This window comes from Haliotis rubra, unplaced genomic scaffold, assembly GCF_003918875.1.
Source record: "Haliotis rubra isolate DU_JTF1 unplaced genomic scaffold, ASM391887v1 Scf46, whole genome shotgun sequence".
In the NCBI taxonomy this organism is placed as follows: domain Eukaryota; kingdom Metazoa; phylum Mollusca; class Gastropoda; order Lepetellida; family Haliotidae; genus Haliotis; species Haliotis rubra.
Window position 1 is genome coordinate 1976747 of NW_025767146.1, and position 22043 is coordinate 1998789.

Below are 22043 nucleotides of genomic sequence, written 5' to 3' on the forward strand. Positions count from 1 at the left end.
AGGGACAGCTGTAGGATATACCAATAGGATATACCAAGGTGAATCTATCGACGGGAGGGGAGGGGAACAGCTGTAGGGATATACCAAGGGTGAATCTATCGACGGGAGGAGAAGGGGGGAGTGACAGCTGTAGGGTATACCAAGGTGAATCTATCGATGGAGGGGAAGGGGAGGGACAGTTGTTGGATATACCAAGGTGAATCTATCGACGGGAGGGGAAGGGGGAGTGACAGCTGTAGGATATACTATCGTGACTCTATCGAAGGCAAGGGAAGGGGGAGTGACAACTGTAGGATATACCAAGGTGAATCTATCGACGGGAGGGAAAGGGGGAGGGACAACTGTAGGATATACTATAGTGACTCTATCGAAGGCAGGGAGGGAAGGGGAGTGACAACTGTAGGATATACCAAGGTGAATCTATCGACGGGAGGGGAAGGGGGAGGGACAGCTGTAGGATATACCAAGGTGAATCTATCGACGGGAGGGGAAGGGGGAGGGACAACTGTAGGATATACCAAGGTGAATCTATCGACGGGAGGGGAAGGGGGAGGGACAACTGTAGGATATACTATAGTGACTCTATCGAAGGCAGGGGAAGGGGGAGTGACAACTGTAGGATATACCAAGGTGAATCTATCGACGGGAGGGGAAGGGGGAGGGACAACTGTAGGATATACCAAGGTGACTCTATCGAAGGCAGGGGAAGGGGGAGGGACAACTGTAGGATATACCAAGGTGACTCTATCGACGGAAGGAGAAGGGGGAGGGACAACTGTAGGATATACCAAGGTGAATCTATCGACGGGAGGGGAAGGGGGAGTGACAGCTGTAGGATATACTATCGTGACTCTATCGAAGGCAAGGGAAGGGGCGTGACAGCTGTAGTCACTATGGTGACTGTCGAGAGGATCTAGGACGGCAACTGCATCATATAAAGGACGTGGGCATGCATTTCAGGACAATGTCAGTATGATTAATACGTTAGTTTACAGCCAGGTGGCGTTGTCCGGGCGGTCGCTGCGTGCACTTACCTTGTGACGGGGACTAGTCAGGTTGTAGAACACTGGTCTACAGGTCGTAATAGGCATGCGCAGTAAGAAGATATAGGCCTCATTCGCATAACTATAGCAGATGGTTGTGACACTGGTCTACCCGCATGCATACAAGCAGAAGCACAAAGTAGGGTAATAGGTCTCCTAATTCAGCATTCTCATCATGCCGATAAAACATGCTTAGAAACCGCAGAATGAGATCAAATTCATAAATGGAGTTAATAAAATGATACAAAACATTTCACATTTTTACAAATAACTCTAAGGAACCTTCTAAATACATTTGAATGTGTTATTTCACTGGAAGATCACGTATTATAGTATACAGGCCAAAACAATACAAACATGGTAATACTCACCTCTGCAACATGTTGTCATTCATACACATGAATTCACGAAAGCACAAATTTAGCTCAAATTACAAATGCTATATACATATTAAATTATTTGTTAGTTATGTATGCATTTTACCGGATGTATCTAATAAAAGACTCCAATTTTCAAATAATGGGTACTACAGAATACATTACATTCATATTCATGTACTCGATACACGATACACGCACACATGCACACGCACACGCACACCCTAACGCACATGGTAGCCCAAACACTGTTGGTACCCGTACTGACATAATATCCCAAATACTTTACAGATATGTTTGCGTCAGTTTACATCCAACATCCTATGCAGATCTGCAGGTGCCCTAAACTCACCTAATTTCAAAAATACTATACAGATCTGCAGGTTCCCTAACTCACCTAATTTCAAAAATACTATACAGATCTGCAGGTGTCCTAACTCACCTAATATCCAAAATACTATACAGATCTGCAGGTGCCCTTACTCACCTAATATCCAAAATACTATACAGTTCTGCAGGTTCCCTAACTCACCTAATTTTGAAAATACTATGCAGATCTGCAGGTTCCCTAACTCACCTAATTTTGAAAATACTATGCAGATCTGCAGGTGCCCTAACACATCTAATTTTGAAAATACTTTGCAGATCTGCAGGTTCCCTAACTCACCTAATTTCAAAAATACTATGCAGATCTGATGGTGCCCTAACACATCTAATTTTGAAAATACTTTGCAGATCTGCAGGTGCCCTAAACTCACCTAATTTCAAAAATACTATACAGATCTGCAGGTGCCCTTACTCACCTAATATCCAAAATACTATACAGATCTGCAGGTGCCCTTACTCACCTAATATCCAAAATACTATACAGATCTGCAGGTGCCCTTACTCACCAAATTTCCAAAATACTATACAGATCTGCAGGTGCCCTTACTCACCTAATATCCAAAATACTATACAGATCTGCAGGTTCCCTAACTCATCTAATTTTGAAAATACTATGCAGATCTGCAGGTGCCCTAACACATCTAATTTTGAAAATACTTTGCAGATCTGCAGGTGCCCTAAACTCACCTAATTTCAAAAATACTATAAAGATCTGCAGGTGCCCTTACTCACCTAACATCCAAAATACTATACAAATCTGCAGGTACCCTTACTCACCTAATATCCAAAATACTATACAGATCTGCAGGTGCCCTTACTCACCTAATATCCAAAATACTATACAGATCTGCAGGTGCCCTTACCTAATATCCAAAATACTATACAAACCTGCAGGTGCCCTTACTCACCTAATTTCCAAAATACTATACAGATCTGCAGGTGCCCTAAACTCACCTAATTTCAAAAATACTATACAGATCTGCAGGTGCCCTTACTCACCTAATTTCAAAAATACTATGCAGATCTGCAGGTGCCCTAATACATCTAATTTTGAAAATACTTTGCAGATCTGCAGGTGCCCTAAACTCACCTAATTTCAAAAATACTATACAGATCTGCAGGTGCCCTTACTCAACTTATATCCAAAATACTATACAGATCTGCAGGTGCCCTTACTCACCTAACATCCAAAATACTATACAGATCTGCAGGTGCCCTTACTTTCCTAATATCCAAAATACTATACAGATCTGCAGGTGCCCTAAACTCACCTAATTTCAAAAATACTATACAGATCTGCAGGTGCCCTTACTCACCTAACATCCAAAATACTATACAGATCTGCAGGTGCCCTTACTCACCTAACATCCAAAATACTATACAGATCTGCAGGTGCCCTTACTCACCTAATATCCAAAATACTATACAGATCTGCAGGTGCCCTTACTCACCTAACATCCAAAATACTATACAGATCTGCAGGTGCCCTTACTCACCTAATATCCAAAATACTATACAGATCTGCAGGTGCCCTTACTCACCTAATATCCAAAATACTATACAGATCTGCAGGTGCCCTTACTCACCTAATATCCAAAATACTATACAGATCTGCAGGTGCCCTTACTCACCTAATATCCAAAATACTATACAGATCTGCACATGAGTGATGAGAGTACTGGCTGGGCGGAGGGTTTCCTTCAAGATATTCTGTATCTTCTCCTCGCTGCTGAGATGGGCGTACTTGGTTTCATTCATCTCAGTCGTGGAGGTGATTGTCTCCCCTGACTCGGTGATGCGGAACGTGGCGGCCGCCAGGAGGATAAGGAAACAGATGTGTGACGTCGTGTGCGTGATGAACTTCGTCACCGGGCAGCGCATGATGCGCCCAAACTGAAGGGAAATAAGTAACAGCTAGGAGACACAATGTAAGTGAGTGGGTGGGTATATTAATTAGCTCATGTGGCAAAAACTAACAAACAAATATCCAAATCAAACAGGATTCTATTCTCGTCAATATGTCTGTTGTCTGAATTCCTAATTTGCTGCTGTCGTTGTGTGACGTCACAATATTACAGTAATATGACGGATGACTTTGAATGAGTTAGAGTGGACTAGATAAACCTGTGATTGATATCCCGAACATCATAGCCATACTGGGGTACGACGACACACGATGAACCCAGTACTTGAGTCTGACTCCAGCTGCAGGTAGTTTGCCTGAATGTACTGGGGATCGTTTCTAAACCCCGAGAAGGAATATTTGCAACTGCCACTGTGAAGGTTCCAGTCTGAAGGTTTGGAATCGTGAGTTTACGCGTCTACCTGGTGGGTAGGTTGCTAATAGCGGTGTAAAACCTATATAAATCATTAAGAAACATCTAAGATGTGCCTTCTCCAGCCATGAACCTGACTAGATGACATCTAGGTCAGCAGATGAGTAGCTTACAATATTACCGAAGTCGAAGAGGTCCGTATTACCAGAAGATATGCCACAATGTTGCATTCCCCTTCAAAGATGCCTTCAATGACAAACATAGGCCCGAGACATGTCAACCCCTGTGCCTCGCGCAACAAAGTTATCTGTCGCAAGCCTATGTGAAGCTAAGTGAGTTACGATCATCCAGGATCGCTTTGTTGAATGGTGGCATCGAAGTGACTGTCATACAGGTCTCAATGATCTGTCGCATTAATTTTGATTCACCAAGTGAACTGCCGAGGGGCAGGAATTTTGCATCCATGTTTGAAGGTCGCTAAACATGACACAATCAAGAGATGGTTGTACAGTGGTGATTATATTGCGGCTTGGGCCATACATTTGTAGAGCTTCGGCGATGGTATTGGCGATGGTGTATCCTTCCTTTCACCCGTTAGTTTACTAGTGTGGGTTACTGGTCACTGCAATGTTTACACAGAACCGACCTCTTGGGAGGAATGGACGAATCAAAGATCTTGCGAAGAAAGTTTCGTCGAAAGTAAAGATTCATCAGGGTGCTTTTGCACAAAGTGATCTTAGCGCTGAGGTGACTGTAACTACCACACCTTAACATAGTCTTACGACAGACTTAACGCTAAGATTGTTTTGTACAACGGCACCCAGGACATAAATACAACCGACAAAACCCTTTCCATTATACCAGGTGTCTTGCCAACAGCATATCCTGCCCCACAGGTGGTACATGTCACAAACACATGCAAAGGCAAGTCATTTGTTCACCCGAATAAAACATGGAAACAAAATTATGGTGAGACTTAAGTCAAAGTTACGTTTCACTAGACATAATTTTGTCCACTACATAAGTTTTTAAAAAGTTTTACTTGAATGTCTTATCCCTGATCAAAGTCGTGTCGCTCTCCTTGATTTTTCGCTGCACAGTAGGTACAAGGTGACTGCACTGTTACCACGATGTACCCAAAGACACCGATACCAAAGAAGCAGCTGGAACATTGTGCTGAACAAACAGACGGAAAGCTGACATTGGAAACTAGATGTCGTCTTTGTCACACAGTCTTTAGGGATTTCGAGGAAAAATAACTTTTGGCTACGTATGCAATTAACATCTCATGTGATAACATTCACTCCAAGCACTGCCAGGACGCCGTAGCGACATGACAACGTTCTTTTCACGTGATATCTCCCTTGTCTGCAAACATTGTAATCATCAGGTGCCCGAACCCGAAAACTATCACGCTCCAGAATGTTCTTGATTTAATTTTAGCCACAACCTTAGAATTACAGTATTAAAGAGCGAAACTAAATGTTCGATTTTTACGACGTTGAGTCCAATCTTTTATGTTGGTCTGGAACAGGCTTTCAGTGTTCTGTAAACAGATCATCTTCCATTTTATAGACGGGAGTTAACCAAAGAAGCTGACTACTCTCCTGTCGTTCTTCAGAATCTTCAGCATCGCCAACATCGTCTCTCGGGGGGACGAGGAGCCAGATGGGTGTACAGTTTGGTGTAAAACAATTATTGACAGATATGGTAACTGTTAATCGCAAAAGATTAAGGTAAAATGTTCATAAAATGTTTTGATTCAAAATACTAATTTAATGTAATGGAGGCAATACAGGAGACAACCAAACCAAGGATTTGTGTTGTGTTACGGTAATTAAACCAGTGCAGATCCAAATGTTCCCGGGTTTCTGTACAGACAGATGATCTACATTAATATGATTTGATATCTTATATGTTGGTTTGCAACATATCTACTGACCAAACATTTTCACGCCATATCCTCTGACAGAAGCGAATGTATGACGAAAGTAAAAAGCCTTAATTCTTACTGACTTGTGACCCCTCCCCATCATGACCCTCACGGACATATTGGAAATACTTCACGACAGTTGGTCTTCTTTTCCTTCCAACTATTTACGTGTATACGCTTCATCATGTCAATTCTGTTCAGCATTCAGGTGATATACATGGCGCTCATTCGTCTCCTGGGATAAACAAAATCGCTACCAATTGCATTAAGGCTGCATAAACTGGGAGGAGGAAGTACAAGATGGTCATTCTGACCCGCAATGCTGTCGTAGGTGTATGACCGTCCTGGGAGACGACTAGGTAAGCTCTGTCTGTCCCGTGTACTGAAGACGAACTGCAGGGCAAATGAGAGTATAAACCATGTTTGACGGTGGCAATGATTTAACAAGGCACGCTAAGGATGACGTAATGGACCACGTGGTCCTGGTATTGTCTGGTACGTGTGAAGTGGCTCACAGATTCCAGACATTCAGCCTAGAAATGCTTTGACAACATTTGTATGTTTTTGGCCAAATCCAATTTTCAAGCATGTAATTTTTAGCCCGGCACTGCACTTTACTGCCTATTCAGCCATTCTACCAATTCACAAATACGTTTTCATGTCAACGGTTCCCAAGTTGTGAATCGAATGCCTCTTTAGACAATGTTTCAAGTGTATGATGCCTTGTGAGCACCAAGTTTGAAGAAAGTCAACAGTGATATAGGCCGTGCACGTGTCTCCCCACGTGGCCACCCGTGACCCACTTATTGGCAGACTGGCTTGGCATCGGTACATAAAGCACAACAAAGCGCCAGTACCGGATGAATATTCATGAAACTTCTCTTTCAAAAGATGGATAGCTTAATGGATATGTGGCAGTTTCGTTTGCCGACGAATTTTGATCCGAAGTATACAACAGTTGACGGATTGTAGTTCTGGTCGACTACAGGCAGATACGCGTGTGTTTAACCCGTCTGAGTCCATCTAATGTCAGATGTAGAAGAGAGTAACTGATCACTCAGTCTATAGGTCGTTAATTTAACCATAAAGTACTTGCGATAAATGAGCCTCTGTTTCCATCCCCGGTATCATACCCCTATATACGGGGCTGGCGTGCTTAGTGCAATCTTATCTCATCTGACAGTCGCTGATTGTCCTTACAACGCTAAAGAGGCTGACATGACGTGATAATTTCAACAATAAAATGGGTTCAATTTTGATCAAGGAGCCAAGTGATTTCAATCTGACAGCAAAAAAAACCGTTAATCCGTTCTCAGTTATTGGCAACGACCCCTCTGGTTGAGTTAGACATTACAGTGACAATAACTACCACATCGATTGGCACTGCCAGCTTTCCCTGGCCTTGCACCTCCCAGTAATAACGGACCAGCAGTGTCAGGAGCCGGTAGTTGGCCCCCACCGACAGTAGTCCACATATCTGAATACACATCTAGCCCCTCCTAGCTGAGAAGGAAGATTAAAATTTAAGACAAGTCTTTAAATTAGCTTTAGAGAGTGAAATCTAAGATGTTGAAGTTTCTGATTTAGGAAAAAAACTGGCGAAGTGAAGATGAGTTAGGAAAAGAAGTAGGGTGTAGAGGCCCGGTTGAGATTGATCGCCTGGCGCAGGGCTATGGGGTGATCTACAACCATCTGGGAAACCAAATAGGATCCAGAGTCCACTGATGACCGGTCGGTGCATCAGGTTGTACTGATTTATAGACTTAAAGAGGCTGTGTATCGATAACCAATCATTCCCGCCTTATAACCGGAAACAATCAGCGGACATTACACTGGCGCATGCTGGGTAGGCCGGTTCTGACGGTGTTGTAGGTCACGTGACATCACGCCTGGCCGCGTCACCGGATGTGGAGCTCCATGTTAGGAGTTCCAATATGTTGCAATATGGATCAGAGTGACTCAAAATAGCAAGTGTGCAAGAACAAGATAAGCATGGCATTCACCCAGTATATCACAAATAGATATATTATCTAATGGTCTTTTATTCACCTATTAATGAAGTAAAGATCCTAAAGCATCAATCGATGTAAATAATGACAGGGAAAAAGTTGGAAGCACATGTCAGAATTCGAATCCAGATCCAATGGCTTCAAATCACTGCAACGCATCATCACGGTGTCCAAGACCGCCGTCAGCACCCCCGTCATGCAGTAGACGCATAAGCTTCTCGAATGTGGGACTTACAGTCAACAGGAGGTAAACCTCATTTGAAACTTAGACTCATAAACAGTCGGCAAAGCTTCCTTATCTACATGAGCAGTCCGATACATTGATACGTTTCTGTCGTTATTCTGTGCGCGACTGATTACTTCCATGGTAGTTGATAAGCCAACAGCACATCAATACAGCTCATGTTGGTATATGTGCATTCCCAGCATGAAGTCTCTTGCAACAAATATCTTCGACTGATGACGTAAAAAACCCGCATATACTCAAACCTGTAAAAGTGACCCTATATAACACCCCGGTGTGTATGACGTGTAGGCTCTGTGGCGACACTTACAGTTGGAAACGCTCTCAGTTTTCTCACATAACCAACACCGGCGATACCTCTGAGCAGCAAATAGTCAGAAAAGTACGACAGATACTAAACGCCAGTGGTCATATACTTCATTCACATCAGTTTCTACCTTTCGATCCTGAAAACAAACAGCCCGGTAATTGTTCATACCAGCCAGTATTAGTCGTTTAAATGATTATTTGTTTTAATCTTTTTTTTGTAACAGTTCGCGACATACAAACCTTATACTGTCTTAATATTGTCTGAATTATTATGTCATATACTCTCAAATCCACTGTCCTTACCATACCTTTCTTTACCTAGAAGGGTTGCCTTAGAGTACATTAGGGATATTGTGTTCCACGTGACGTATTATCAAGTCATAATGTCATGACAGTATAATGTCATTTTGTCACCTACATCATTTCCAGATTTCTTTGAGGGGCATTTTAGAAGTTGAGTTGATGAAGAATGATGACAACTTGTGTGGTTATACAACTTCTATATTCTGTATAGGGGACGTTTCGACATAGATTCTAATGTCGTTGTCAAGCAAGTGACAACGACATTAGAATCTATGTCGAAACGTCGCCCTTCAAAGAATAAAAGAAGTAACTGTTGTATATCCATAAAAATTGTCATCATTCTTCATTTCAAGATGACGTTATTGCAAGCCAAACACGATTACGTAGAGGGCGTAAACTTTCCTATTCTTGTAAACGAAACATAATACATGTCGTAATGACATGGCCAAATTTGTCTGTAGGAAGTAATGACGGTGATTACGCTTATTGTTATAAGGAAATGTACTATAATGCAGTTGACGCACGCAGCGTACAGCGAGTGTTATCTGAGCAGTTTACAGACCCTGTCATCGACAATTTTCTACTGTAGTTTATTTCTGTTTTTAATCCAATATATTACGCTCGTTCAGTGATTATCTGTAACACATCACAAACAAATCGCCATCCATGATGTACAGCTGTTGGACACACACTGGGTGAAAACCAACCTGCCCTGGCGTGATGAGCCTGTCAGACAATGTGTGGACTGTACTGAGTCAGTGTATTCCGAGGCACCGCCTTGTGGTGCTGCTCTCAACAGAGGCGCTCATGTATGTTCAAATAGTGGTGCTCTAATGTGGTTACTTACATACGCCTTTTGTCATTAGCGTTATGTTGTATTAACCCTCACAACTTGTTACAGCGTTACCGTACTTGACCCACAAAATGTTACTGCACTAGACACAGCAGACAATGCTACTGCACTAAACCCTGAACACAATGTTACTGTAATGGACCCTGCACACAATCCTACTGGACTAAACCCTACATACAATGTTACTGCACTAGACCCCGCACACAATGTTACTGCAATAGACCTACACACAATGATACTGCACTAGACCCTGCACACAATGATACTGCAATAGACCCAACACACAATGTTACTGCAATAGACCCCGCACACAATGTTACTGCAATAGACCACACACAATGTTACTGCAATACACCCCGCACACAATGTTTCTGCACTAGACCCTGCACACAATGTTACTGCAATAGACCCCACACACAATGTTACTGAACTAGACCCCGCACACAATGTTACTGCAATAGACCCCGCACACAATGTTACTGCAATAGACCCCACACACAATGTTACTGCAACAGACCCCACACACAATGTTACTGCAATAGACCCCACACTCAATGATACTGCAATAGACCCCGCACACAATGTTACTGCAATGGACCACACACAATGTTACTGTAATAGACACAGCACACAATGTTACTACACTAGAGCCTGAACACAATATTACTGCACTAAACCCCGCACACAATGTTACTGCACTAAACCCCGCACACAATGTTACTGCACAAGACCCTGCACACAATGTTACTGCACTAGACCCCGCACACAATGTTACTGCAATAGACCCCACACAATGTTACTGCAATAGACTTCGCATACAATGTTACTGCACTAGACCCCGCACACAATGTTACTGCACTAGACCTGCACTCAATGTTACTGCACTAGACCCCACACACAATGTTACTGCAATAGACCCCACACACAATGTTACTGCACTAGACCCTGCACACAATGTTACTGCACTAGACCTACACACAATGATACTGCACTAGACCCTGCACACAATGATACTGCACTAGACCCCACACACAATGTTACTGCACTAGACCCCGCACACAATGTTACTGCACTAGACCCCACACACAATGTTACTGCACTAGACCCCGCACACAATGTTACTGCAATAGACCGTGAACACAATGATACTGCAATAGACCCTGCACACAATGTTACTGCAATAGACCCCACACACAATGTTACTGCAACAGACCCCACACACAATGTTACTGCAATAGACCCCACACACAATGTTACTGCAATAGACCGTGAACACAATGATACTGCACTAGACCCCACACACAGTGTTACTGCACTAAACCCCACACACAATGTTACTGCAATAGACCCCACACACAATGTTACTGCTCTAGACCCCACACACAATGTTACTGCAATAGACCGTGAACACAATGATACTGCAATAGACCCCACACACAATGTTACTGCACTAAACCCCACACACAATGTTACTGCACTAGACCCCGCACACAATGTTATTGCAATAGACCCTGCACACAATGTTACTGCAATAGACCCCCCACACAATGTTACCGCACTAGACCCCACACACAATGTTACTGCACTAGACCCCACACACAATGTTACTGCAATAGACCCCACTCACAATGTTACTGCACTATACCCCGCACACAGTGTTACTGTACTAGACCCCACACACAATGTTACTGCAATAGACCGTGAACACAATGTTACTGCACTAGACCCCACACACAATGTTTCTGCACTAGACCCCGCACACAATGTTACTGCAATAGACCCCGTACACAATGTTACTGCAATAGACCCTACACACAATGTTACTGCAATAGACCCCACACACAATGTTTCTGCACTAGACCCCACACACAATGTTACTGCAGTAGACCCCACACACAATGTTACTGCACTAGACCCCACACTCAATGATACTGCAATAGACCCCGCACACAATGTTACTGCACTAGGCCCTGAACACAATGTTACTGCAATAGACCCCACACACAATGTTACTGCACTAGACCCCACACACAATGTTACTGCACTAGACCCCACACAATGTTACTGCAATAGACCCCGCACACAATGTTACTGCAATAGACCCCACACACAATGTTACTGCAATAGACCCCACACACAATGTTACTGCAATAGACCCAACACACAATGATACTGCAATAGACCCCGCACACAATGTTACTGCAATGGACCACACACAGTGTTGCAATGTTTTACTGCAATAGACCCCGCACACAATGTTACTACACTAGAGCCTGAACACAATGTTACTGCACTAAACCCCGCACACAATGTTACTGCACTAAACCCTGCACACAATGTTACTGCAATAGACCCTGCACACAATGTTACTGCACTAGAGCCTGAACACAATGTTACTGCACTAAACCCCGCACACAATGTTACTGCACTAAACCCCGCACACAATGTTACTGCAATAGACCCTGCACACAATGTTACTGCACTAGACCCCACACACAATGTTACTGCACTAGACCTGCACACAATGTTACTGCACTAGACCTGCACACAATGTTACTGCACTAGACCCTGCACACAATGTTACTACAATAGACCCTGCACACAATGTTACTGCAATAGACCTGCACACAATGTTACTGCACTAGACCTCGCACACAATGTTACTGCACTAGACCCCACACACAATGTTACTGCAATAGACCCTGCACACAATGTTACTGCTCTAGACCCTGCACACAATGTTACTGCACTAGACCTACACACAATGATACTGCACTAGACCCTGCACACAATGATACTGCAATAGACCCCACACACAATGTTACTGCACTAGACCCCGCACACAGTGATACTGCAATAGACCACACACACAATGTTACTGCAATAGACCCTGCACACAATGTTACTGCAATATACCCCGCACACAATGTTACTGCACTAGACCCTGCACTCAATGTTACTGCAATATACCCCACACACAATGTTATTGCACTAAACCCCACACACAATGTTACTGCACTAGACCCTGAACACAATGTTACTGCACTAGACCCTGCATACAATGTTACTGCACTAGACCCCACACACAATGTTACTGCACTAGACCCTGGACACAATGTTACTGCAACAGACCCTTCATACAATGTCACCATACTAGACTGCATAAATTGCTTTTGTTGACACCGCCAAATTGTCACTGCACACAATGCTACTGCATCAGATCCTACGTACGTACGTTCGTACGTACCTATATACCTCCCTCCCTCCCTACGTACGTACCTCCCTCCCTTCCTACCTACCTCCCTCCCTTCCTACCTACCTCCCTCCCTTCCTACCTACCTCCCTCTCTTACTACCTACCTCCTTCCCTTCCTACCTACCTCCCTCCCTTACTACCTACCTATTGTATCAGACTGTATCTACTACCTTAGAGCTAAATCAAAATTGTACCTTCTACCTCAGTGTTACATGACTCGGGATTATATTATATCGGTTAAATAAGGCGGGTAGCTGGGTTTTTTAAACATCATGTATGTATGACACATGTACCATCTGATGAGGACAAGTATTTTTGTATGTTACAGTGATACACAATTCAATACGGACTGTTCATTATACAGCCATTGTGATCGGCCAGGTATATCTTTCTTGATGAAATGCTGTTGAACCAGTGATATAGCAGATGACATTTGATTGCTGTCTAGACCAGAATACCATCCAGCAGGAGCAATGTGTAAGAAACGAGACAATTCACCTATATACGGTTGACTAATGACACTTGGTCAAAGTCGTTATCATGTTCTGAGTATACAGTAACGTCTGTACGCTGGCGAGAGCTAGCCATAATGATCACATTTCTCAGTTAATATAGGCGGAGACAGAAGCTATACCCAATATCATCGAGAACCCACATCTGATCGCCGTGACGCGAACCTGTTATTGAAGAAATCCTTACCTACTTAACTACTACAGCCAACTGGCAGAGTTTTTGCTCAAGCTTACATATACTCATAATCGCAAATTGACAATGACAGGTTGAAATAACTTTGAACAAGATTACATTTATCAAAACAAAAATAGTTTTAAGATTTTTTTCCAAATAAATATTCCAGGTATAAATACAGTGTAGACGCATAGGTCAAGTGTGTGTGAGGTTAAGGAAGGATTAGCTGTCAGCATTATAATTCCATAAAATTCCATAACGGAAATAGCCTTTACATTTTAATTCTGAATGCCACTCATTTCATCCAAGTTTGAGAGATTGGCGGTCACTTTGACCCGCTGCAAATAGCCTTGATGTCTGCCAAGGAGAACTACAAGTTGCTGATGCAGCGTTTAAGGAAATTGACAAAGACGGGATGTCGTACCTATAATGCATTACCATGTCTAAAATCACATGGGGAAGCAATGCTTGCCACTCGTGCCACTCAACGTCACATCCAAGGTAAAGACAAAATCCACAAGCCGGGTACACAAGACATCTAACTGGATACATATCACACATACATTATATAACTGGATACATATCACGCATACACGATATAACTAGATACATATCACACATACATTATATAACTGGATACATATCACACATACATTATATAACTAGAAACATATCACACATACATTATATAACTGGATACATATCACGCATACACGATATAACTGGATACATATCACACATACATTATATAACTGGATACAGATCACGCATACACGATATAACTGGATACAGATCACGCATACACGATATAACTAGATACATATCACACATACATTATATAACTGGATACATATCACGCATACACGATATAACTGGATACAGATCACGCATACACGATATAACCGAATACAGATCACACATACATTATATAACTGGATACATATCACACATACATTATATAACTGGATACATATCACGCATACACGATATAACTGGATACATATCACACATACATTATATAACTGGATACATATCACGCATACACGATATAACTGGATACATATCACGCATACACGATATAACTGGATACAGATCACGCATACACGATATAACTGGATACAGATCACGCATACACGATATAACTGGATACATATCACACATACATTATATAACTGGATACATATCACGCATACACGATATAACTGGATACATATCACACATACATTATATAACTGAATACATATCACGCATACACGATATAACTGGATACATATCAAACATACATTATATAACTGGATACATATCACGCATACACGATATAACTGGATACAGATCACGCATACACGATATAATTGGATACATATCACACATACATTATATAACTGGATACATATCACGCATACACGATATAACTGGATACATATCACGCATACACGATATAACTGGATACATATCACGCATACACGATATAACTGGATACATATCACACATACATTATATAACTGGATACATATCACGCATACACGATATAACTGGATACATATCACACATACATTATATAACTGGATACATATCACACATACATTATACAACTGGATACATATCACGCATACACGATATAACTGGATACATATCACGCATACACGATATAACTGGATACATATCACGCATACACGATATAACTGGATACAGATCACGCATACACGATATAACTGGATACAGATCACGCATACACGATATAACTGGATACATATCACACATACATTATACAACTGGATACAGATCACGCATACACGATATCACTGGATACATATCACACATACATTATATAACTGGATACATATCACGCATACACGATATAACTGGATACATATCACGCATACACGATATAACTGGATACAGATCACGCATACACGATATAACTGGATACAGATCACACATACATTATATAACTGGATACATATCACGCATACACGATATAACTGGATACAGATCACGCATACACGATATAACTGGATACAGATCACACATACATTATATAACTGGATACATATCACGCATACACGATATAACTGGATACAGATCACGCATACACGATATAACTGGATACAGATCACACATACATTATATAACTGGATACATATCACACATACATTATATAACTGGATACATATCACGCATACACGATATAACTGGATACATATCACACATACATTATATAACTGGATACATATCACGCATACACGATATAACTGGATACATATCACGCATACACGATATAACTGGATACATATCACGCATACACGATATAACTGGATACATATCACGCATACACGATATAACTGGATACAGATCACGCATACACGATATAACTGGATACAGATCACGCATACACGATATAACTGGATACATATCACACATACATTATACAACTGGATACATATCACGCATACACGATATCACTGGATACATATCACACATACATTATATAACTGGATACATATCACGCATACACGATATAACTGGATACATATCACGCATACACGATATAACTGGATACAGATCACGCATACACGATATAACTGGATACAGATCACACATACATTATATAACTGGATACAGATCACGCATACACGATATAACTGGATACAGATCACGCATACACGATATAACTGGATACAGATCACACATACATTATATAACTGGATACATATCACGCATACACGATATAACTGGATACATATCACGCATACACGATATAACTGGATACAGATCACGCATACACGATATAACTGGATACAGATCACACATACATTATATAACTGGATACAGATCACGCATACACGATATAACCGAATACAGATCACACAGACATTATACAACTGGATACATATCACGCATACACGATATAACTGGATACAGATCACGCATACACGATATAACCGAATACAGATCACACATACATTATATAACTGGATACATATCCCACATACATTATATAACTAGATACATATCACACATACATTATATAACTGAATACATATCACGCATACACGACATAACTAGATACATATCACACATACATTATATAACTGGATACATATCACGCATACACGATATAACTGGATACAGATCACGCATACACGATATAACTAGATACATATCACACATACATTATATAACTGGATATATATCACGCATACACGATATAACTGGATACAGATCACACATACATTATATAACTGGATACATATCACGCATACACGATATAACTGGATACAGATCACGCATACACGATTTAACTGGATACAGATCACGCATACACGATATAACTGGATACAGATCACGCATACATTATATAACTGGATACATATCACACATACATTATATAACTGGATACATATCACGCATACACGATATAACTGGATACAGATCACGCATACACGATATAACTGGATACAGATCACGCATACACGATATAACTGGATACAGATCACGCATACACGATATAACTGTATACAGATCACGCATACACGATATAACTGGATACAGATCACACATACACGATATAACTGGATACAGATCACGCATACGCGATATAACTAGATACAGATCACACATACATTATATAACTGGATACATATCACACATACATTATATAACTGGATACATCACGCATACACGATATAACTGGATACATATCATCACATACATTATATAACTAGAAACATATCACACATACACGACGATATAACTGGATACAGATCACGCATACACGATATAACCGAATACAGATCATCACATACATTATATACAACTGGATACATATCACGCATACACGATATAACTGGATACAGATCACGCATACACGATATAACCGAATACAGATCACACAGACATTATACAACTGATACACATCACGCATACACGATATAACTGATACAGATCACGCATACACGATATAACCGAATACAGATCACATACATTATATAACTGGATACATATCACCACATACATTATATAACTAGATACATATCACACATACATTATATAACTGAATACATATCACGCATACACGACATAACTAGATACATATCACACATACATTATATAACTGGATACATATCACGCATACACGATATAACTGGATACAGATCACGCATACACGATATAACTAGATACATATCACACATACATTATATAACTGGATATATATCACGCATACACGATATAACTGGATACAGATCACACATACATTATATAACTGGATACATATCACGCATACACGATATAACTGGATACAGATCACGCATACACGATTTAACTGGATACAGATCACGCATACACGATATAACTGGATACAGATCACGCATACATTATATAACTGGATACATATCACACATACATTATATAACTGGATACATATCACGCATACACGATATAACTGGATACAGATCACGCATACACGATATAACTGGATACAGATCACGCATACACGATATAACTGGATACAGATCACGCATACACGATATAACTGGATACAGATCACGCATACACGATATAACTAGATACAGATCATGCATACACGATATAACTGGATACAGATCACGCATACATTATACAACTGGATACATATCACACATACATTATGTAACTGGATACATATCACACATGCATTATCTAACTGGATACATATAACACATACATTATATAACTGGATACATATCACGCATACACGGTTTAACTGGATACAGATCACGCATACACGATATAACCGAATACATATCACACATACATTATACAACTGGATACATATCACGCATACATTATGTAACTGGATACATATCACACATGCATTATCTAACTAGAAACATATCACACATACACGATATAACTGGATACAGATCACGCATACACGATATAACTGGATACAGATCACGCATACACGATATAACCGAATACAGATCACACATACATTATACAACTGGATACATATCACGCATACACGATATAACTGGATACAGATCACGCATACACGATATAACTGGATACAGATCACACATACATTATATAACTGGATACAGATCACGCATACACGATATAACTGGATACAGATCACGCATACACGATATAACTGGATACAGATCACACATACACGATATAACTGGATACAGATCACGCATACGCGATATAACTAGATACAGATCACACATACATTATATAACTGGATACATATCACACATACATTATATAACTGGATACATATCACGCATACACGATATAACTGGATACATATCACACATACATTATATAACTAGAAACATATCACACATACACGATATAACTGGATACAGATCACGCATACACGATATAACTGGATACAGATCACGCATACACGATATAACCGAATACAGATCACACATACATTATACAACTGGATACATATCACGCATACACGATATAACTGGATACAGATCACGCATACACGATATAACCGAATACAGATCACACAGACATTATACAACTGGATACATATCACGCATACACGATATAACTGGATACAGATCACGCATACACGATATAACCGAATACAGATCACACATACATTATATAACTGGATACATATCCCACATACATTATATGACTAGATACATATCACACATACATTATTTAACTGGATACATATCACGCATACACGACATAACTAGATACATATCACACATACATTATATAACTGGATACATATCACGCATACACGATATAACTGGATACAGATCACGCATACACGATATAACTAGATACATATCACACATACATTATATAACTGGATATATATCACGCATACACGATATAACTGGATACAGATCACACATACATTATATAACTGGATACATATCACGCATACACGATATAACTGGATACAGATCACGCATACACGATATAACTGCATACAGATCACGCATACACGATATAACTGGATACAGATCACGCATACATTATATAACTGGATACATATCACACATACATTATATAACTGGATACATATCACGCATACACGATATAACTGGATACAGATCACGCATACACGATATAACTGGATACAGATCACGCATACACGATATAACTGGATACAGATCACGCATACACGATATAACTGGATACAGATCACGCATACACGATATAACTAGATACAGATCACGCATACACGATATAACTGGATACAGATCACGCATACATTATACAACTGGATACATATCACACATACATTATGTAACTGGATACATATCACACATGCATTATCTAACTGGATACATATAACACATACATTATATAACTGGATACATATCACGCATACACGGTTTAACTGGATACAGATCACGCATACACGATATAACTGAATACATATCACACATACATTATACAACTGGATACATATCACGCATACATTATGTAACTGGATACATATCACACATGCATTATCTAACTAGAAACATATCACACATACACGATATAACTGGATACAGATCACGCATACACGATATAACTGGATACAGATCACGCATACACGATATAACCGAATACAGATCACACATACATTATACAACTGGATACATATCACGCATACACGATATAACTAGATACAGATCACGCATACACGATATAACTGGATACAGATCACGCATACACGATATAACCGAATACAGATCACACATACATTATACAACGGGATACATATCACGCATACACGATATAACTGGATACAGATCACGCATACACGATATAACCGAATACAGATCACACATACATTATATAACTGGATACATATCCCACATACATTATATAACTAGATACATATCACACATACATTATATAACTGGATACATATCACGCATACACGACATAACTAGATACATATCACACATACATTATATAACTGGATACATATCACGCATACACGATATAACTGGATACAGATCACGCATAGACGATATAACTAGATACATATCACACATACATTATATAACTGGATATATATCACGCATACACGATATAACTGGATACAGATCACACATACATTATATAACTGGATACATATCACGCATACACGATATAACTGGATACAGATCACGCATACACGATATAACTGAATACAGATCACGCATACACGATATAACTGGATACAGATCACGCATACATTATATAACTGGATACATATCACACATACATTATATAACTGGATACATATCACGCATACACGATATAACTGGATACAGATCACGCATACACGATATAACTGGATACAGATCACGCATACACGATATAACTGGATACAGATCACGCATACACGATATAACTGTATACAGATCACGCATACACGATATAACTAGATACAGATCACGCATACACGATATAACTGGATACAGATCACGCATACATTATACAACTGGATACATATCACACATACATTATATAACTGGATACAGATCACGCATACACGATATAACTGGATACAGATCACGCATACACGATATAACTGGATACATATCACGCATACATTATACAACTAGATACAGATCACACATACATTATACAACTGGATACATATCACACATACATTATGTAACTGGATACATATCACACATGCATTATCTAACTGGATACATATCACACATACATTATATAACTGGATACATATCACGCATACACGGTTTAACTGGATACAGATCACGCATATACGATATAACCGAATACATATCACAGATACATTATATAACTGGATACATATCACACACACATTATATAAGTGGATACATATCACGCATACATTATATAACTGGATACATATCACACATGCATTATATAACTGGATACATATCACACACATTATATACCTGGATACATATCACACATACATTATATAACTGGATACATATCACACATACATTATATACCTGGATACATATCACACATACATTATATAACTGGATACATATCACACATACATTATATAACTGGATACATATCACACATACATTATATAACTGGATACATATCACACATACATTATATAACTGGATACATATCACACATACATTATATAACTGGATGAATGTCGAAAGAACCCAACCTTGTATAGAACAGACAATTATTCAGATGGATGTTAAAAGTAGACCCCAGTGCCTTGAGGTTCGATAGGCAATCGTTGCAACCACATAACCCACCAATCGTCTCTTCAACCTAAATTAGAGCGTGTAGTTGTATACTACATGTATACACACATGACTGCCTTATCCGGATACCAAGACATGTAATCAACAATCTCACAGCCCTAGACTGCCCGATACCACTGCAGTCGGCTCTCATGAC

General features: G+C 40.0%; 1 protein-coding gene across 1 annotated transcript in view; it reads right to left on the minus strand.

Annotated features, from left to right (window-relative positions):
* LOC124290248 (short transient receptor potential channel 3-like) overlaps window positions 1–22043 on the minus strand; it is a 124156-nt gene that overhangs the window by 31045 nt on the left and 71068 nt on the right. The window contains exon 5 of the mRNA XM_046726959.1: window positions 3439–3700. Within this exon, the coding sequence (XP_046582915.1) occupies window positions 3439–3700 (262 nt within the window). The remainder of the gene's footprint in view (window positions 1–3438; window positions 3701–22043) is intronic.